This window comes from Buteo buteo, chromosome 14 (genome assembly GCF_964188355.1).
Source record: "Buteo buteo chromosome 14, bButBut1.hap1.1, whole genome shotgun sequence".
Classification (NCBI taxonomy): domain Eukaryota; kingdom Metazoa; phylum Chordata; class Aves; order Accipitriformes; family Accipitridae; genus Buteo; species Buteo buteo.
Genome location: NC_134184.1, coordinates 30,919,054 through 30,941,256, shown reverse-complemented (window position 1 = coordinate 30,941,256; position 22,203 = coordinate 30,919,054). Strand labels below are relative to the sequence as shown.

At 42.7% G+C, this 22,203-nt stretch overlaps 1 protein-coding gene across 6 annotated transcripts in view; it reads right to left on the bottom strand.

Moving 5' to 3' along the window:
- LRCH1 (leucine rich repeats and calponin homology domain containing 1) overlaps positions 1-14,176 on the bottom strand; it is a 125,750-nt gene extending 111,574 nt beyond the window's left edge. For 2 of the 6 annotated variants that reach the window (XR_012652932.1, XR_012652933.1), the window contains exon 1: positions 13,822-14,175. Coding sequence is in view for 2 of the 6 variants with exons in the window: in XM_075046203.1 (XP_074902304.1) it covers positions 13,822-14,080 (259 nt within the window). In the remaining 4 variants the exon portion in view is untranslated. Of the gene's footprint in view, positions 1-13,821 lie in introns of all 6 variants that reach the window. The other 4 variants (XR_012652931.1, XR_012652934.1, XM_075046203.1 and 1 more) reach the window with 4 other exon arrangements.
- Between the last annotated feature and the right edge of the window lie 8,027 nt (positions 14,177-22,203).

The window sequence follows — 22,203 nt, the reverse complement described above, 5'->3', positions numbered from 1 at the left end:
CTAGATACAAAGACTCAAGAAAATTTATCGCCAGTATTACACAGAGGGTCAAACTGTACCAACATAAAAGTCTCTTTTAGTATTAAGACATATCAATTATTCCATGGTTCAACAAGTACAGTCCACTAGCCCCAGAATGAAAACAGTAGCATGAAATAAAGTGAGATACATCTGCTAAAGAATGACAGAAGTGACTAAATATTCTTGAAGTATTAGAGAAATTTCTCTAAAAGAAAGCAGCTTCTGCTAATGAAACAAAAAACCTTAACAGCTTATTGCTCTCTAACATTTTCTTTTTTGTAACCGTGCTTCACATGGATTTAATTACACTATTCCACAGGAAAGACATAGAGTGGTTATGCTCACATAACCTTAATTTAATAACTTAATTGTAATACTTGCCAATAAAGTAACATTTTAATATTATTAATGATTATTATTAATCATAATAGTTACCAATAAAGTAATATATTTCTCCCTATGTCCCAACTTCTTTCACAGATCTTGACTGGCCTATCCTCAGGCTATACCTATTTCATGCATCAAGGAAGGACATAATTTTTTTTTTCATGTTTCTATATAATGCATTTAATATATTTAATACACATGCAATGACATAATGTAAACTGACTAAGACTGAGCACAAAAGTTACCTGGGTTTTTTTCCAAGCCGAATCAATTACAAGCTGAGGAATACCTTCTAACTGCAAATATTTTTATTTTTCTATGATAAGAACGTTGAAAAATAAAATAGCTTTGTTAGAGACAAGGAAGGAAAATTTTTTAGAGGCAGTCTAATTCCTTCAAATACTGTTAACTGAGAAGGTGGTTTATCTTCAGTAAGTACCATATCAAAAATAATTTTTACAAATAGCAAACATTCTATAAAACTACTGGGCTAGAGACTGTTAAAAGTAAGAAATGTAAACAGCTTAGACTAGCTAGCCATCAAAACATGAAATAAAAGATTCTGGTTTAGAGGGACAGCTGTATTTAGGACAACTGGCAAGGTTTCTGATTAGTCCAGGTAAGTAAAATTCAACCTTTCTGCAGATTGAGCCCAGGTATCCTACTGAAGCTGAACTTTCTTTTTCATAAATGGTTTAGAACAAAAGCATTTGCATTTTAGAAACAGTAATTTTGGAGGCAGATAGCTCTCAAACAGTAGCACTGATACAGAATTAATAGTCTTTGCAGAGTCATTCACTAGTCTGGCAACCTCAAATTTGTGTGATCACAAAGTCGATCAGAAGTAATTTTATTTGGGCCATATTTCCAGACTACTGTGTTAACGAAGTCTTACACTGCAAATTTAGAACACAAAAAACCAATTCTGATTTCTCAGGAGATTTTAGAATAAGTGTTTTATGGATATTTATGAGCGCTGTCTAGAGCAACACAGATTCTCATGCAGAATTTGTCCATGCTGACTTCACCCATAAAAAAATTGATATAACTGTATTTTTATACAAATTCTAGTCAGAAAAGCTTTCCTTTCCTGCAGCACCATGCATTATTCCCACTTGTTCCAATAAAAAATTGTGGGAAAAAGCTAACAGATTTGGAAGGGATGTAGACGGAAGCAATATCCAGCCTTCTCATACCTTTTACTGGTGTTAAGATTTTTCAGATTTAAATAGTTAGCCTCTCATCATTCTCCTGACTATTCCAAACTCCTGGTTATGTAATCATCCAAACTATTCAGAAATCGTTCAGAAGCCTACATTTATTACAAGCACACATTCGCACGTAGGACCTGGTGTACTTGTTTCTTGGCAGAGGGATGACAGTGTGTGTTTGTTTGTTGTGTTGGGGTTTTTTCACTTTTAAAGGTAAATCCTACTATACTGGATAGAAACATAAGGAAACTTCACAGACTTGTTCTATTCCCCACATGTATAGTCTCAACTGCAATGCTCGTGCTTCACTATTCCCATAGCAATACCATGATTTATTTCTTCATTTTAGAGCCTTTCCCCACAGAGGCTAAACCTTACACTCATTCTTACTTTCCTTTAATGAGTACTTGTACAAAAGCCTCTTTTTTTTCAGGCTACCATTGCTTCATAGATAAACATGGCTGAAATTTTTCTGATAAACTGAATGTTGGAAGGATAGCATGGCCACATTTCCCACAGCTTAACATCTAAGTGCATAACTAAAATGCTTCAGTGAGACTACCAATTACTGTAGTTATGTTACTACCGCACAGAACTGTTCAACACCAAACTGAGCTATAAGATTCCAGAAGCCATTTTTAGCCTTGGGCACTAGGCCAAAAATAACCTTTTCAGTTCTCTAGGAAGCCAAATGCACAAAGATATGAAAACCGACAGGAGTAGTGCAGCACTTCTCGCCAAAATACTGATTTATTTTTTTTCTAAAGTTAATATTCTTTCACATTACCTGATTCTTAACTGATTACAAATCTATAGTGATATTCTTTTAGAGACTGAGTATTTCTGAATCGTACTACCATGCTTCTGTGCCAAATGCCACTATAAAGTGAGCTCTTCAATCCTGCATTGTGTTAATACATTTAAAATCCCAGGATTTAAGACCATAATATAAAAGATTCAAGGTCTACATCTTCACTACTATCCCAACGTCCTCCACAGCAAAGCTTCAATTCAAATGCCTTGACATCCATTCTTCAAGATATCTTACACCATCTTGATTGAGATGTAAAAATAAAAGCCAGAGAACCAAAGCTGGATTGCTTTCAGTTTTGTCCTTGATCTGTTCTGAGATCTGGATTAAGCCATTCAAAATTTCTGTTCCTCAGTTTTTCCCACCTGTAAAACCAGGGATAACCTGCATCATTATAGAACAATGAAATAATTCACTGAGAAGAGCAAAGTTTGCAAGGTAATTTTTAATGGAAATATAGAACAAGGTCTATGCTAGGACCAACTAAAACTAGAAATCACCTTTTAAAGTCATTATATTAACACTCAATATAATTAAATGAAAGGCTTTTAAATTAATCAAAACACAACAAATTTAAAAGACTACTTTCTCTATCCTTAGAAGCTCCTGACTCTTTGGCTGAATGTCAAAGTTACACACAGCACACTTTAACATAGCAGTATTAGCTGTAATACCACGATACAAAACGATATACCAAGAGAGTGGCTGTCTTATCTCTAAATTCCCTTACAAAAATTTTAGCAAATTGAAGTTACTGGATATTTTATAGTAGCTCATCTTTTCATTCAAATCATAAGATCTATACCACATGCACCAAAGATTTTCTTTGAAGAGCGTGCCATAGATCATCTTCACTTTCCATGTTGAATTTGAGTAAGCACATCGAAAAAAAAAGAGGGCAGTTCCAAAGATGGGGAAGAAATGTGCCAATTTTTTTGAAGAAAAAGCAGCAATTTCAGACTCAGGAGCCTCTTTCATCCCCCAAAATTCATCAGAAAAATAACGGATGAAACTACACTGTCAAACTAACATGATAGTTCTCCATCAAATTTGAAAGTTCAGATAGTGAATGGAAACATCCATTATAATACACCTGTAAGTCAGTAAAGCACTCCATTAGTTTCCACACATTTTGACTAAGAAACTACACCATCTGCTCATGAGAGAGTAAAAAAAAATAATCAAGAACTACACACAATGACAAAGTACGTTGATGTTGTACACAAACTAGGTACCGGTACTGATAGGTCTTAAAATAAGACAAAGTATGGAAACATAAAACTTTTTAGATGGACGCCACAAACAAATTCTTGGTCACACATCTTTCTTCAAAAACACTACTAAGCAGGGGAAAATACCATGTCTGGTAAAATTTGCAAGTGACAGGATGCATATGAGTGAGGAGAAAAACCAAGTCACTAACACAAAGCAATCTGAACTGGCTGGTAAACAAAACACAGGCAAAGAGTAGGCATTCAGCCAGCCTGAAATTCAAATCTTGGAACAGGGTTCACAGGCAAAACTTACCGAGTAGGGAAATGACATTGTACATAGTGGAAGGCAAAAAGACAGTTTTCTTGAACTGGGATGAACTCCAAAAAAAATTAAAAATAAACCCTAGCAACACAACATACAAGCATGGGAAACCCGGGTTTAAGTTTCTCCCCTTAACCAATCACAGCTGCTGTTTAATAACCAGGACATCTTCCCCCCAGCCCCAACTGCTGAGAAGGCTCCTTTCACCTTTGACCAGAAACCCCATCCCAGAAATCTTCATCACTGTCCGTATTTTTTCATTATGTAACATGAATTGACATTACGTTCTCCCTCCTTCCCCACCGAATAAACAGACAGCTTTGTTGTTACTACACTTGCCATGCCTTAAAAAGACTGAACTGAATGAATTCAGCTAGGCCTCATAGTCTCAAAATACAGTAATATGGCAATGGTACGACCTGTCGAGTACTCAATAGTTTTACCCCCTATTTCTCCCGTCACTACATTTATAAATAGTTAAAAGTTCAAACAGTAAAAATAAAAAGTCATTTTAGTGAGAACTTCGCTTGCCATGGTAGCAATTTCACTATTTTTAAATTCTCTGACACAAAGGTCTTACCATACATGAACTGTTGTATTTGTATTTTTGGTATCTTGCCTTACTTCCTGTAAACCTCATCCAAGGGTGTATTCTGTTCCACTTCTTTCCTTGGATTAATCTCTGATTCCGTTTTCTTTTCCTACTGCATTTCTTGCCCATTTTCCAAAACTTCTCCATCAGTTCCAGTGATAACCAACTTATCTTTGCACACACATTTTATGAACCTGGTTTTTTCTGTTCACCAAACAACAGATCCAACTTGTCATTCATGCCATTCTCTTCACATTTAAAGGTGGAGGGGGTTTTATTTCTCATCTGATTTTCTTCATTTTTACTTTTTGCCTGTCTAATGTAGTGCTACAAAGGAGCGATGCCACTGCAAAAAATGCAACCAAAGATGCAGACTTTAGATGTTAAAAAAACCTGATATGTCTGTATACACACAATAAATCAAAGTGAAACTGTCATTTGTAGTTACTTTGCTTGTTTTGAAATTTACTGCTTTATATTATAATCTACCTTATAAAGAAATCAAGGCACATGCCATGTTTAAATATACTTCCAAGATACTTTTTGCTGAATTTAGTTTCTTTAATTCAAAAAATTATTTACCTTAAAACCTCCATCCCCATATTAATGCCAGTTGTCCCAGCAGTGTCTCCTTCTACCAGAAAAAAGTACTTACAGGGTTGTATGAGTAGAAAACACCTAACTAGTCTATACAGTTAAATCCAAAAACTAGAAATTAAATCTGTTACCAATCCTGTATTTTACAGCACTGCAGTTTTGGAAGGAAATAAAAGTTCTGTTTTTAAAGCAGGTGTCCCAAGCCTACCTTGATATTGGCAACATCCACTTCAAAAAGGAAGGACTATCAAGGAAAGTGCAGAAACAATTGTAGGGAGACACAAAACATTTATAATGTTTACAACTTTTGCAATTTATATATGCAAGCAGTTGGTGTATTTCAATAAATTAATTCATTGAAAAACAGAAAAGGTAACAGACAGCAAGTATCTTTTGACGTATCTTCCTATTTGCTCAGCACAAATAATTCCCCCCATTCCACAAAGAGTATTTCCAAACCAAGAAGAAAACCACCTGTACAAACAATTACTGCAACTCGTACCAAGGAATAAAATCACCCAGCTACAGAAAACCGACATAAAAACCTTATCCATTCAGCAGCACAGGTCACTGTTAACATGGTGGTCAGCTGTTTTGCTCTTGTTCTGCTTCTCATAAAGATCAATTCAAGAACTCTGTTCTGATATTCAAAACCTTTGGCTGCTTCCAGTAACTTCTCTAACCATACCTAGAAGAGCTACCTCACACGGGCATCATGAAATTATCAGCTAGCTTTTAACTAAAGGAGTCAGAATTCCCGCAAGCTCAGCTGAACATGAAACTTTTCATGCAGCTTCAAAAGTGAGCGCAAACCTCAGGCTCCAAATTAAATGCAAAACTAACCCTCATTTGGCTCTGCCAAGATCATCGTCTCACTCGCAAGTTTTGCCTTTTTTTTTTTTTCTTTAAAAATATTTCTCCTATGGACTGGGATAGAAGGACGAAAGACTGTTATTGTTATTTCTATTTTTAAATAGTTAGGAGGTTTACAGATATTATGGTGTTCTGCACCATACAAGGAAAGAAAGGGATAAAAAGGCAAGCTGGCCAGCAAGACACCCTTGGGGGAAAGAGGCTGGGGAGAAGCATTAGAATTTTAGAACTGAACTCCTCCCACAAAGACATATCTACCCACAAATTAAGGAGAAAGTAATTAATCCTCCAGAAGCTTAACTCCTCAGTACCTTTCCAAAGAACTACTCTGATGTATGCATTATACCTTGCAAAATATGGTCAGCAGAGAGCAGTCAGAAGTCAGGAGACGTAACACTCATTTCCACTTTTGACAGTGATCTGCATACTGAATACAGTGGTAACGTTTCTGGCTCTTTCAATTTTACACATGGGAGAACAATAAATGGGTACCCTATTTTCATCACTCTGGTCTCAAAAGAACACGTTAAGGATACCTCTCTGGTTTCAGAAGTGCCATTTAAATTATATTGATTTTAATAGTGAATTAGGGATTTAACCAGCTTGGGAACTTTCACAAATCTGGTAGATGGTTACTAACAGAGACAGCAAGAACACAATCAACAGAATGAACAGTCTTGTGTCCTGAGGAAGTTACTCATACTTCAGAATGGTCATTTCAATATGCAAAACATCACTCCCTCCATCTTGGTTGCTCTTACAACTCTGTAAGCAGCAAAAACGTCACTGGCTTTTCCTTCTGCAGGCAAATGGATGCTAAGCTTCCCAAACTTAAATTCAACAGTTAATCTTTTAAAGTATGAATTTTAAACTATTATTTGTAGCATAAAGCCTGTAAATGTCAGGTATATTAGAGTCAAATAATTTTCTCCATGTTTATCTGTGTTCACAAAATTCTAATAATCAGTATTAATGTAACTGCTCGAGAAATCCATTTTTCCTCACTTTTACAGGTATCAGAAAAGTATCCCAAGCCATTACACTCAACCAAGAATATACAGCTCATCTCCCTGCTTGTAATCCTTTCCCTTCTTCCACTTCCACCACTTCATGTATTTTCACTCAGTGCTTCATAAATTTTCACGCACTTTGTATGACACTTCTACCTTCAAATAGTATCTTCTTTCTATCCATTTTCTTGTTTAAACCTGTATTACACTGGCATTTGCCCCCTTCCTCTTCCAAGTCACAGTTCTACTGGGCAAATACTCACTCTACTTTGTCATAGCCAATTCTACCCTGATCTCTTCCCCTCACAAAAATATTTAGTGTTTCCAAAACTCTAAGTATAGTTACTGTATTAAGATTCACACTGTCTCTCCTGTTTTACAGATGCCTAAACCAAGATCTCTCTTGTGCCAAGGAAACAAAAGAAACAGACCAGAGGAAGGAAGAAAAGGAGGCTCACAAACCACGTAGGGATATTTGGCTTCTACCTCCCACAAGGCCTGTGATCACATGCGAGTGGATCTTCAAAAACAAAGCTGTTCGGCTAGAAGCATTTGAAAAGGCACCTGTAGCACCTTTACTACCATAATAGCACTTTTGGAGCTCTGAGTCAAGTCTTTTCCAAGGCAGATGGGCCAAGGGCACACAAAGTGACAACATTTCTACAAAAGCAATCAGTTTTCAGCCATTTACATGCACAGCATGGCCAAACACGGCTCTGGCAATTCTAGGTTGAGCTGTTTAAAAATCAGCCACTCTAAATTGGAAGTTAACTTTAAGGGTAAAGGTTCAATAAACTCCTGAGTTTATTCCTGCTGAGGTTGAAAGATCTCACCTTCCCTCTTATCAGGTGATTTCTAGTCTGCCACCTCTCCTGCCTCTTAGTCCTTGCACTAGCTTTGAAGCTCCTCTACAAACAAAGCAAGCTAGGCAAAAAAGAAACAAACAAACAAACAAAAAAACCACACTCGGGAAGGAGACGGACACACGCACACACTCACACACACACAGAGAGTCAGTGGTAGAAAGCCATTAATCTGCTCAAACCACATTCTGAAACAGCAACCAGGCAGTTGAGTACTCCTAATTTGTGTCATGCAACAAAAGGCACTCTGAGCTAATTCACTTTATTTTGTGCTGAGAAGAGCCTAACAGCACCTGCAAAGTCACTGACTGCGTTTCAGCTATGGGGCATAAATCTCCAGACAAAAGAGGTAACTTTCAAAAGCACAACTGACTAGACTTTATATAGCAAAAGAACTAATAGACTCTTTTCAAAAGCAGTCAATAGCCTTGCTGTTTATATGATCCAGAAGCAAGGACATACTCAGACTTGGGGAAGAAAAAGAAAAAAAAAAAAAAAAAGACCAAAGGGCTTTCAAGGGTATTCTGCAGTTGTAAGTTGCTAAGCATGTCTACGCTTCTAAAAAAAAAAAAATCATTTAATTTGATAAAGCTCTTTCACAAAGCACTGCTTATCAGATAAAAAAAGAACCTAGAATATGTTAATAAAGAGATGTCCAGACAGACCACATTATGAAGTTACAGTCTGAAACTGCATTTATACTGTTGGACACGTAATAATGAACACAAAATGAATTTATCTTCATTTTTTAGCCTTGATACAAAGACACATTCTATAGTAATCTCAAAAAAGTTACATCCTATAAGTTTTGGCTGCAGGGCAATATTCAATTCATCTGTGAGAATAAACAAGCATACTTCCTCCTCTCTCCCTCTCCTAACACTTAGGATATTATTTGTGTAAGAGAGAGTAAGTAAGGTTAGAAATCTTCAAATAAACACAGGAAGGCTGTAGGAAGGGACTGACTATTGAACATAAAGAAGAAACCAGAGTTTTATTCTTTTTTTTTTCAGATTTATAATTAAGGATGTTATTTTTATTGATGTGAGTTTGGATAAAATGGGCAAAATGCAAGGTTCTCAAGAAGCTTCATCAAAAAAACCCACAATGTAATAAAAATTTGAGTTCAAGATGATGAATTATAAACTACTCAAAGCAGTAATTATCAGAGAGAATTCTTAAAAGGAGAGGGGCATATCAAATCTCTTTTCTTCCCTAGTGATCAAATAATAACCAAATTCTAACAAAGAGTCCATTTGGCAGTCATTTTTGGTTTATGAAAGCGTGCAGTAGCACAAACTAGTCTGTATCTGTGACATCCTTCCCAGTACAACCTGCATCTATAAGTGGAACCAACTGCACATCTACTGCTATAATTAGAAGAATTCCCAGAAGTGAAGGAAGAATTACATTAATGGAGGAGTTGGAGAAAATCGGTGAGAATTAATTATGGCAATCTAATATAGACAGTTGTTCATTTTTTAAAAAAATTGGTAAATAAGATTTTTTTTTTTTTTTATTAGCAAAGAGGACTGAAAAGCATGTATTTCACCTGAACCAATATCAATACCCAAAACAAGAAATAAATTTTTCGGAAAGACGAACAGAAAGAACTTCTAGCTGTTGGGTACAAACAAATGCATTCCTGGACTTAACCGTGATGGAAGACAACTTGTAAATTTGTTATTGTTTTTTTCCTTTACATGATCCCACAGGAAGCACTTAGATGCCAAAATTCAAGCTAAAATGCCCCAAAACCTAAAATTAAAACGCTACAGGTTCTCCAAAAGCTGTTCAGGTGCTACTGGGATTTTTGGACCACCTTGAAAACAAATCCGTAGTTACACAGTCCAAAGAATTATTTCAAAGATGCTGCCAGGCAGGCTAAGATGTCTTCAGCACAGCAATGTCTGAAGAGCACAGTCCATTTATAAACATTTTAAAAAAACAGCAGGTAGGAAGGAGTTCTTTTGTCTAGTGAGCATTCTAAAGTACAAAAAATAAATACACATTCTTTCCAGAATTTCACACTCTCCAAACTAGCAATCAAATACTTCAATTTGTATTTCTTTTCAAACAATCTAACACCTGATTAAAAAAAAAAATATTTGCTTCTCTCCCACATGATCGCAAGCAGCAGCAAGTAATCCTTCCTTGTGTGCCTAACTCACACAGTAGAAACGGATGAAACAGGTATTCACCAGAAAAGGTTGAGAGGATCTGTCTTTAGAAATACAGCAAAAGCCTGCAGAAAGAGGTTGAAGTGATACAGGCAGCCATGGTTACACATTTAAGCAACAGCTTTGGGGCTTTTTCTTCCTCTCTTATAAACTAACATGCTTCCAGCATTCCCAGTGGTTTTGAGGAATATAATTGCATACTATTACTTAAGAACTATGTGATTACTGTGCCACTGTCTTCTGCATAACCCAGCCTGTAATAAAAGTGATAAGAATAGCATTTATTATTTTGAAATGGTTTTTGCAATGCACCCACACTGATGTGGTTTAAAACATCTGACTAAACTCAAGATACTTTACGTAGAGGTTTTATTTTCTTCTAACAGTACTGCACACCATGCAAACTCCCTTCTGTGTGCAAAGATACTGTCTGAAAGTTCATCTGACCGGGTCACTCAGCTCTTTAGCAAAACTTTCAAAGGCTGAGGAGGAAATGTCCTATCATGTCTCTATAAGCAAGATGTATTCAACACAAAGAGAACTCACAGAAGAAAAAGCATACCAAGAAGCTGCACAAATAGAAAGTGACAAGTATAGTTAAGCCTCTACAGTTACTATGGAATGCAACTGCAGTTAAGAACTAGAAAAGTCAAACCATTCAGTACCAGCTATTAAAGGCAACCTACAGCCCTTTCATAAGTGTATTAATTGCCTCACAAAAGCTGATGTCTAACTTCAGGAAAAAAAATAAATGCACAAACAGAGAATTTAAAGTTTAACACCTCTGTCTTCCTCAGACCTACCTAAAGCACTCAGAACTTTTCTTGATAATATTTTATTTGAGAGTAGCTGTAGACCATCATTTTCTGAATCCAAAAATACTGTCAGTATCTAGTGCTACAACACTGTCAAGATGCAGACATCGTTTCAGTTTTCTGGAAATCCCCTGCTCCTCAGACCTCTAAACTCAATCCCCCAGACTAGTCTTCTCTAAATCAAGGACTGTCTGTATTTTTCAGCGAGATCGGCCCTCTTCAGCAAAAAAGCTTTAAGAGTGAAAGGCTACCCCTACCCCAAACACCAACGTTTCAGGGCTTCAGAGACATGTCAGCACATAAAAGTCACTCCTTGCAAGGACATATTCCGAGTAGTACAAGAAAGTACTGTTTTTATACTGCGCACGTTTATGGAGAGGAAGCAAGAGAAAATTCCCATCAAGAGTTTGCCCCAAGAGCTTCAGAAACCTGGGCTTAGGCCAAGAAGCTCTTCTGTTTATATATTCTACTTATGTAATGTAACAAGTGAAAAGGAACACAGATTTTTTTGGAAATGTATCAACATAGGACTTAACTCACAAGGCAAACAATTCCCATTAAACAGTTACAACATGCTGTTACAAACAAAAACATAAAGTAACTATAGATTAACACACGGTACTCCCAGAAAGGGACAATGAAAAAAAGGGCTGCTGTTGTTACAAGGTTGAGACATGGTCTGCTCTATACTGCTGTTTATACCAAATAAAAAGGGAATGAAAATCCCATCCTACATTTAATATCATATTGAATGTCTTCTATGCAAACTCTGACAAAAGCACATTAACGCTTGAAGGCAAAGACTATATTTTTCCTGAGCTGTCCTCTGAATAGAAAACTTCCTAGAACAAGTAAGCACGTAACAAGCATATACTACCTATACACACAACACAGCTCATGCTTATACAGAACATACTTACACAACATACAAACACTAACATGTAATCACTGCCCATCAAAGAATTTTCTTCCAGTACATAATTTTGTTTTCCAACAGTTTGGATCAGTATTAGGTCAAACCTAACAAGCTAACTTTCTGGATTTCCAAAGTACTTATCTCATATCATGGTGTGTCTTCATTAGACTACAACTTTAAAAAAAGAAAATCGATAAGACATCTTGCTTGGGGAGACAAGCTGAAAGTCATTCTTCTAACTGCATACAGTTCCACTATCATGCCTTATCCCTTTCACCATCACATCTGTTACTGAGTCAGTTAATGGTTAACACGGCAATTCATGCTACCAATTCATGGTAGTTTCATTCATCAAGTTTCCTTCATATTTCTCTTTTATTGATATGATGATATAGGTGTTCAAACGGAACACTGCGAAATCCATTCAGCAACAGCGAACAAGTGACAGAGCTAATAACAATTACATATGACGCCTACCACACATCTGAGACATTACTCTGTTCCTTACAGCTCTGGGATAGATACAAGTACACAGTCAGCACATATAGAAAGGCATAAATACCCTCATGTGCAGGAGCAGTTGAGAATTTCGGTTCATGTTATCACATGTTTGCATGCAGGTATAGCACCTGCTGTTTTGTGGGACAAGAACAAGTGACGACATGTCTGCTCCATTGCTGTAACAACACAACTATCTTCAGCAGGCAAATGGGGACACAAAAGGGCACGCGGAGGCGGTAGGCTAAAGATCTTAGGAATACGCTAATATATTCTTCTAGTGTGGGTTTGTACTGTTCTACCTAGTGATGCTATCTAAAGAACGGACTACATTCCAACCCCTGGCACAAATACGGGCAGGAAAACAGATATGACCCTTTGTGGGGGTCTGCCTCCTTAGGTGAGAAACAAGTGTGCCTTTTTTCACGTCGGAAGGGGGGTGTGAGGGCAAGGTAAATGCAAACTGGATACACCTCCCCTCACCGCTCCTGCCTGCAGGGTTGTCAGGCCTGTCCCCTCTGCAGATTTACATAATGATGGTGTCCCCCACCGTAGAATATGCACAGTGCCTGCGAAGACGGATTTCTCTCCGCATATGCCTTGGGAGACAGCGTTACATACAGAGTTGGAACTACGGCTATAAGGATACAAGGGTGGATGTCAACCCCAGTGTCAGACAAGTGGCATTTGTGAAAGGTAGCACGCTCTCTGGGGTGGCTGCAGCGCAAAAGCCTTCCTATGGACATGCCTCCATCTGCGGTGTGCAAACAGGAGCACGAGTGAGATACAGACAGGCATCCCCTCCCTGCCAGGTGGGTCCAACCTACACGCAGCGGGAGTGAAGGAGCAGGTATCCCACCCGGCAAGCGTAATTCCTCACAAAACCGATCCAAAGGTGGGCTGGCTGCCACCTCGAACCTCAGCGGCCAGGGAAGGGTGGCAGAGAGACGCACATTCCCCAGAGTGGGGGGGAAGAAGAAGAAGACAGGTGCGAGCAAGAATCCACGCAAGAATCCACACACGCTCCCCCCGGCTTGCCAGGGGAGAGCCAGCTCTTCCTCACCAAATGTGGAGTGAAGGGAGGGAGAGGAGGGTGCGCAGCGATCCAGCCATATGGGAGCAAACACCTACCTCATACACGAAGGCGGGGGGGGGGGGGAAGAATAAAGAGAGCATAGGGTCCACGGAGAGCTGGGAAGCGGGCTCGGTTTCCTTGTGGGGATGGGCCCACGGGAGGAGGAAGGAATGCCTCAGGAGGTGGAGGGAAAGGGTGGGGAGCGGGTCTTCTCCTCACAGGGAGCTTGGGGGGCAACTAGGATGCCAGAGGGAGCGGAGAGGGGGGTGGAAGGTGGGTGTCCCCCCCCCACCGGCGATTAAAATCGCCGGTGGGGGGGGGACACCCACCTTCCACCCCCCTCTCCGCTCCTTCTGGCAAGATACCGGCACCGGCCATCCTCTCCCACCTCACACAACCCCCCCCACACACAGCCCGGTTCCTCGCCTGGCCTCACCTGCCCGCACCGTATCGGAGAGATCGTGACTGAGGGCGGCAGCGCTGCGCGGGAATTCCTTCAGCTTCCTACCGCTCAGGTTAAGACCCCCGGAATGAGCCGCTTCCTCCAACGCCCGCTCCAGACCACGGTTCAACGGCGCCTGCAAACCCAACGACCCGCCGCCGCCACCACCGCCGCCGCCGCCGCCTCCACCACCGCCCACCCCGGCCGTAGCAGCGGCGGGGAAAGGCTGCGACTCGCCTCCCAGCGTCGCCATCTTTCTCCTCGCCCAGCTTACGCCGCTGGGGGTACCCGAGAGAACCGCCGGACCTCCCTCCCTCCCTTCCTTCCCTTCCTCCTCCTCCTCCTCCTCTTTCCCGCTCGCTGTGGTGGCGGCACCGCCGCTGAGGGGAGGAGGGCGGGGGGGGGGGGGGGGGGAAGCGGCAGCGCAAGCAAGAGGCGGAGGCGAAGGGCGCGGGTGAGGCGCGCCCCACTGCGCATGCTCCGCCTCACCCCCCCCCCCCCACCTCCATTACCCCGGCGGACGGCGGCGCGCGGGGTGGGGCACTGCGGCGCCCCCTAGCGGCGGCGCGCCGCCCCCCCCCCACCGCCCTCGCTGCAGCTGCTGCTGCAACCGCCGATGCAACCGCGTTGCAAGTGCGAAAGGAAGGAAGGGGGGGGGGGATCCCTCATCCCTCCCTTGGGTTTTGGTCACAACGTTCCCCACCGCCTAGTCCCTTTTTCAGAGGGCTGCCCCGATACCTAGCTTTCGGGCCCTTTACTCCCAGCGTCCGCCGAAATCGTTCCGGGGGCCGGCCGCGCTGCAATTTGCGGTTGGGTGGGACGAAGGCCGCCCGTGCGTGCGCTCAAGGCAGCGGGGCCTCATTTGAAAATTAAAAGCTTGCAGCCGCTCTTCTGAACGAGGCCCCGGGGAGCATCTGCCCTGCAGAACGCTTTTCTGGGGCTGGCTTCTCCCACAGGGGCTGGTTGGCGGGTGTGCGCGGCCCCTGGGGACGGCCTGCCAAAAAGACAGACCCTCGAAGGTGTCGTTTGGAGGGACAAAGCAAGCCCGGGAACGATGATCGGTTCCGTTTTCAACGGAATAACCTTTCCGAGGGGGCGAGGGTGTTGGGTTCGGTTTATTTCCCCCAGCCTTTCTCAGATATATTTCACTCTGCATTCTGTTGGCTTTGGAAAGCCGAGCCCAGGAGTAGGAGAGGAGCGAGGCCTCACATTTCCACTGGGTTTACAGAGTTCAAACCTAAAAAAGGACTCGTACATCCTCACCCATGACCTGTATCTTACAGGCCGTTACGTTTCACTCAGTTACCCTGTGTTGTCACCGATGGCTGACATTAAACCAAAGCCTTCCCGGCTCCAGGGAGTTCAACCACCGAGCGCTACGCGGCCAAGGAAGACGGAATCGCCACAAGGAAATAACTCTCGGTTTCTGAAAAACAGGAGAGATCACAGCAAGTTTAGCAGTCACAGTGAGAAGCAGAACTGGTTAAAAGGGAGAAAGGATGTTAGAGGCAGATCTTTTTACGTGACAGTATCATAATCTCCATTAAAGACTTGTTCGTTATGATGAATATACACTCCCAATATCAGCATTTTTCATTTAAGTTTTATATGCCTTGTGTCACTGCAGAAGTGTTGCAGGCAGCACAGCAGCGGTTTTAAAGAGGCTGCCTTACATTAAGGAAAGAGCTGTAAGGTCAGAGGGGTAGGAGAGGGATTATTTTACTGTAAGTACATTTATACTGCACCTAAAACACAGGCCCTGAGCTTAAACTGCAGTCCAAACTCCCCTCACACCTACAATTGCCAGTTCTTCATGTTTGATGCGGAGATCTTGGGTTTTGGCATGACGAATTCCGTGTCCTAGCGGTTCAATAAAATTTTGGGTGCAATTCTTGACACTGTTCCTTTGAACAGCCCCTAGCCAAATAGAAATCAGCAGTTACCCCAACAACAGTTGTGCCCAGATATCACGTTGCTTTTAACGAAGCTCGTTGGTGGGTTATTAAGGTAGTATTTCCCACAAATTTCCACTAGTCGCAGCATGGTTTGGATTTGTTAAAAGGCTTACTTCCAGCTTGCGTGCAATCTTTGCATTGCTGCTGGGAAGCATAAAGAAACAGATGAATGGCTACATCTCCTCAGCAATTTAAAGAAAAGTGTTGATGAACAGTAGTTCAAGTTGTGTAAACTGTGAATAGAAGCGACTGCTAGGCTTCCCCTATAATAGGAATTTTTTAAAATGCAAGTTTAATGAACTAGGTACTACATTCTTTTACACTTAGAGAAGTCTGAAATATCGTAGGTTTTATAACTCAGTAAATGACTTTGCACAGGACATTTCCAGTTTATTAATTACCCAACATCACGGAACTTTATTTTGAAACTAGTAATATGCGACTAAACGTTCAGACAGCATATCTGCAGAATTCATGTTCCAGCATCAGCTCTTTACAGTCATGTAGCAGGCCTGCCTTTTGGTGAGGTTTGGTAAGTTTTCTCACCAGTGGGACACCATGTTCCTTCCTCCCCCACTTCTGGTAAGACAATATTATTTCTAATGCTGATTTTGATAAAAACAAAAAGGGTTTTTTGCTCTTTGTTGTCTTCACACCGCACCGCTAACCCTGGGATTTGATTCACGGCATTTTGCGTAATGGAGACGAGCAGCAATACCTTTCTCAGCCTTGTTTGAAGGACAGCTTGTCCTCCTTTGCAGGAGGCACCCGAGGTGACGAGGAGCCATCAGGGTCCCCTGCTCACAGGCAGGGACAGCGTGCCCAAATTGTTGGGCTTGCACAAAGGGCCCGTGGCTGGCAGAGGCAGCCAAGTCAGCACAGCGTTCTCCCTAAAGACACCCAACGTCAGGACAGCTAAGGTATAGAGAGGCTGCAGCTACCCTGGTACCTGGTCTAGCAGGGGTTAAAGATGTAGGTTCCCCCTTATAGCAATGCAAGGGCAATAATCGGGGAGCAAGCCTGTTTTAAACTGCTTTTTGATCCAAACGGCTGAGGTGCAACGCGGGCATGACCTGCACTTATCAGATACTGTGTAGAAACTCCTGGAGGATGCACTTTGAAGGCTGCTAACGTTATCAAGGTCGTGGAGCAAAAAAATATATAGCACTGAAGCTGTGTTGCCTTAACTTTCTCTCCTCTCTGCCTGAGCGCTGTGCCAGATCTAACTCCGTTCCTATAGATACAAAGGATTAGAAATTGGCAACACTACAGAAAAAGAAAAGATCAGTCACAGCGGCACCAGTTTCCTACCCATGCAGATGTATATAAAAGGTCACGTTCCATATATTGACTCTGGTCGGATCACAAAGTGGGCACAGCCTGGCACAGCAGCTAAGCTGAGCTAGTGGCAAGCCGTCATTGCAAGTAGCCCTTCCACTCCTTGCCCCCAGCTACGTGATCTCCCCAGTTCCTATGTGACAGTATTTGCATTTGTCTGACTCTTCGATGAGACCTAAAGCAGCTTAAAAATTAACTCTAGAAGGAAAAGAAAACAGTGGATGCTCTTCAGCAAGCAGACACGCGTGTAGCAGAGGAGGGAAGGAATGCAGAAGGCAAACTTATGGATCTAGCAGGAGGAAAAGATTGCAGAGGTGACCGTTCTGCAAATTGGGTCACACATAATGGCTGCGACAAGAAAAATCCTCTCGGAGATGTACAGAAAGTACCATAGCTGAGGGAGACCACGAGCCTTAGAGCCTCAGAGTGAATTTCTAAATTGGCAGAAAAGAGGTAAATAACAAGGCCCACGTGGCTTGTGAACATCAGGGTTTATGTGCGGGAAGCCGGTGCCGCACAAGGTAGCGTGTGACCTCGGTGTGGAATACCTGTCCTGTACTAGACCCAGGGATTTCATGGTGTGGAGCGGGAGAGCTTCACTTTACTTCAACATACAGATGTCTACCTCATGCTCCGTGTGCTCTAAGGCAATCCTGACGAGGCAATAGCGTGGAGTAGCTCATACACAGTCAGGGTACGCCAAAGCTTTCTTCAGGTGAATATCCCGGGCGGACAAGAGAGTATCTCTTTCTCTCATGCAGAGAGAGAAATGACACACAAACACTAAGTCAAATACCAAATGGAAAGCGGGCATCGCTCAACTTGCAAGGCTCCCTCCATTCGGTGCTACGCAGAACAGCCGTTGCAACTCAGAAAGGCCACATTATACATCCTTGGTAGCATGACCGTAACGGCACAAGGACAAAGAAAATTATTAGAAAAATCCCAAGAGAAAAAGCATGCAGACTGAAGCTTCAGGTGGCACAGATTAAAAGATGCTCCTTTCAATTAAAGCACGGATTCCCGAACCTGCTCACAGCCTGCCCAAGGCAAGTGGTTCATAGCAGAACGAGTAGCCTACGCAGAGCAGACAATCCAGCAAAGCTGGTGAAGAGAGTTTGAAGGGGGGGGGGAAGCTGTATCAGGAAATAGCTCAGAAAAATCCATCTATAAAGCACTTGCCTCACAGAATACTCGGGGAAAAAACGGGGAGGAAAAGAAGAAAGCAATTAATTGATAGGAGGCAGGAGATGAGGAGAAGCTTATATATAAAGCAGGAGCTCAGAAGGTAGGTAAGCAGCATGGTCACTGCTCAGAAGACACACAAGGTTCATCCTCGCATAGATCTGAGTACGTTCGCTAGATAAGAGGACAGAATTATTTAATTGCTACAGACAAAGAAGCACTTCTTGGCCCCAGCGACTGGCCATGGCAAGCACTGGGAGCTCAGGAAAGCATCTCCCTCGCTGTGTCCGGAGACCCAGCGGGTGGGTAGGCTCAAAACACACACTGGGTGATGGCTGGGGGGGTCAAATGCTGCAAGATTGATCCCGAACGGCACCATACCAAAAAAGTATGCAAACCTAGATGTGTCGGCAAGGCTCGCTGTCGTGGTAGCGATGCTGCTGTATGGCCACGGATGCAACAGGAGAGAAGCTGCAAGAGATCGTGATGAAAAGCTCATCTCTCAGCGAAGAGGTCATGAAAATAGAGCTAAGGGTAACCTAAAACCAAACCTGAAACACTTGACCTGACTAAACATTTAAAGGCAACATAGTGACATGCCCATACCTGAAATATTAATTTACTTCAAAGACTATTAGCAGTTGTAAACTGGCAGAGTTTCTTCCAAGTTTCTCAGATGACCTTCAAACATGCAATGTGATAGAGTGGTAGCTGCGTCCACGCTTTACCTTGAATCTACTGCTGAAATACAGCTTCAGCAGAGATTCAGGGGATTGTAACTGAGGTGGGAGCCTTGCTCTTCACACGAGAAGAGCCGGTAGGTGTTTGCACGACGGTCAATAGAAAAAAAGACATACCTAAGGTGGGAAAGGAATGTCTTGCAGGAGTTTGCCTTTGTGAAAATTTGAAACAGCATCTGGTAAGGGAAGAAGCCATCAGAGTAAGAAATAACCTGTCCTCTAATAAAAATAGAGGCGGCAATTGGTTATTGTCACCAGCGATGAGACAGCATTTACAGAGAGACACTGTTGGCAGTCCCACAATGCCTCCAGTGTAGGCTGTTGAAATAGTACAGTTTATACATCTATTGCAAAAAAAGTATGCAAACCTGATTTCCTACCCGCAGCAGACTATTAGCACAGACACGTGGACTTGAAACAGAAATACAGAGTCCTCAGTCTATTGCAAAATCCAGAAAATGCAAGTAGAAGGCATCAGCCAAGCAGCTGAACGCTGGTTTCTAGGTGGAGCACACAAGGCAAAGATTTTGTAAGACCCATGTTCATGTTTATGGGAAAGACAGCAGGTAAAATGCTTCATATCCCTGTTAACAGCAAAAACGCTGGAGAACTACTGCCTGGTAAGCTGTTGTGATATATAAAGAGAAAGTGAAGGCCTAAAAGTCAAAAGCAGCAGTGGAAATGAAAGAACAGCTCTACCTGAATGCAAGCCCAACTATTTTCCCTGCAAACCACACAAACCACCTCTCTGGTATAAACAAGTTCTTGAGACGCCTGGGAACTCAGTAAGAGCCGTGAACCAGCACCAGCCTGGTGGTTGCAAACCGCTCACCTGACTTGAGTCAGGTAACTAATTTTAGTTGACCAGAGCTCTGTTTATGCCTTTTCCCCACTCAGTCCAACCATACGCTGATACCAGTTGACTGGCAGCAGTAAGTGTGAAGGTAAAATTGCAAAGAGGGTCTTCAGATACTTGCCACTGGGAAAAAAAAGCATGCATACTGTTCCTGAACGGGGAATTGTATCCAAGAACATGTTAATAGCCAGATATAATGCTCTGATAATGCACCCAAATATGGATCCCTGGAACCACCAGCACCTCTTTACCCAGAAAGTATTTCACCCCTACGGGGTATCTTTGCTTTCCAATATGCGTCCAGGCCCACTGAAGCAAGGGTTATTTGCAATAACAGCACCAGCAGAATAAGGCTTTTATTAGCAAACAGTAACCTCCTCCTCGGACGTCCTAACAGCACCCAAACATCAGCAAGAATGCCAATATACAACGTTTTGTTGGAAAGCAAGTCACAAGGACCCTCAGTTTTAATCATTTGATTTCAAACACTTTTCGTGGCAGCGAAGCTGTATGTGTTACAGATAGACAAGTTTTGGCCCATGGGGGAATGTTTCCTCACACAGCCAAGAGAAGTGCTGGACTAGGAAGGGGATGGCCGGTACACTCCGTATTTCAAGAAATATGGACTGTATAACTTCTGCAAAGAAAACGCATGTCTAAGAGCAGCCTTCACTTCTTTTCTAGTCCATTCATGATGCTAGAGCAGCTGATAGTGCCTTGCAGGTCCTGGGGTGCTCAAAAATAACTTAAATCCACATTTGCCCCTTGCCTGCTGTGCTGCAAGTACTATGGGACAGCTCTTGAAAAAGAGCAGCAGAGAGTCAAGATCAAAGTTTACGATCTAAGTGTCCTCACCCCTTCCATAAAGATCAAGGCATTCAGCAGTTTGTTTTAAACATCCCAACAACAATAATTTTGACATAACTACCAAGAAACATAGCACTTGCTGGTTTATTTGAGAGAAGAACAAAGACTCGGCATGTTTCATCATAAGCCACTAACACATCTACAATAACTATAATAACTCTATACCAATTAAGCTTATAAGCAATATTTTAGAGGCATTTTACTCCCAGCTAGCTACAGAATGCACCACTTGGTTTAGAGCAGCCTTATCTTCTCCCAGCACATAACAAAGCCTCCATCCTGTGAACAGTCGTTTTAACATTAGTTCCCAGCTCGTGAACTGGGTCGCCGGAGACCAGCACTGGGTGGGCTGGGATGCAGAGGGTGAGATCCCTGAGATGCAGAGGGGATGCTGAGGGGGGGGAACCTGAGAAGAGGAGATGAGAACTGCTCCTCCAGGTGTGGCTTTGCTACTCATTAGAAAGCTGCATTAGAAAGCGCTTCCCAGCAGCGCGGCGCAGGCTCGCAGCACCCGGGAGGTGAGCAGGATCCTCACAGAGCAGACTCCCGCTGCCTTCCAGTGAGCTCCGGGTCCTGCAATTGCAAGATGGGGCTGTGAACCTTCCACCGCTCCAAAACCTCATGTGCTAAGTGCCACTGACCAGACGCAACAGGAGCCGGGTGGGAGCCGCAGGCAGGACCCGTGCTCGGATGAACCCTGCTAAAAAGGTCGCCCTCTTCTCTGCAGCCTCCCTCCAAACCCCATCACACTACTCGTCCCTGTCCCTTTCCAAACCACGCCGTTACGCGAGAGCATCTCAGTCTTTGCCAAAGAAGATACTTGTAAGAACCAAAGTAACCGCTTGTTGCTTAGGGCAAGTTCCTCCTATTTTTATTAAAGAAAAAAAAGCTGGAGATCCCCATCAAACAAAGATGTCATTGCGCTGCGCAAGAACACAGCTACTGGCCGGACTCTCTTGCATTGTAAGTATCAAACCGTATTTCATACACACAGGCTTGGATGTTTGGCAACCGAGTGCATATGGTGAAGTAAAAGGCATAATATCAAGGAACCCAATGGCAATAATAGATTCCCCTTGGGCAGAAACAGCACGCAGTGTTCCTAGTAAGACTGACGGCAGTACACAGCTCGAAAATTGATGTTGACGTGGGGTAAGTCCAGGTTCTTGCCGTGCTGGGCAGGCAGCGCTCCTCCCTTTATCTCCTCCTCTTCCTCCAGATAAACACCGTCGGACGGGGCGACACACCCCCGGCAGGATCGCTTTCCTTCCCACTGGCAGGTGGAGTTACAGCCTGCTCTCGGGCACGGCAAAATAAAGGCGATCCAGTCAGCCGCAGAGTTTCACACCCTGCGTGCAATGCCCGGTGCCCAGGGGTGGGTGCTCTGACCGATTTCTCACAACAGTTTGGCTCCTGGGAGGTGCTGGGAGGTCGT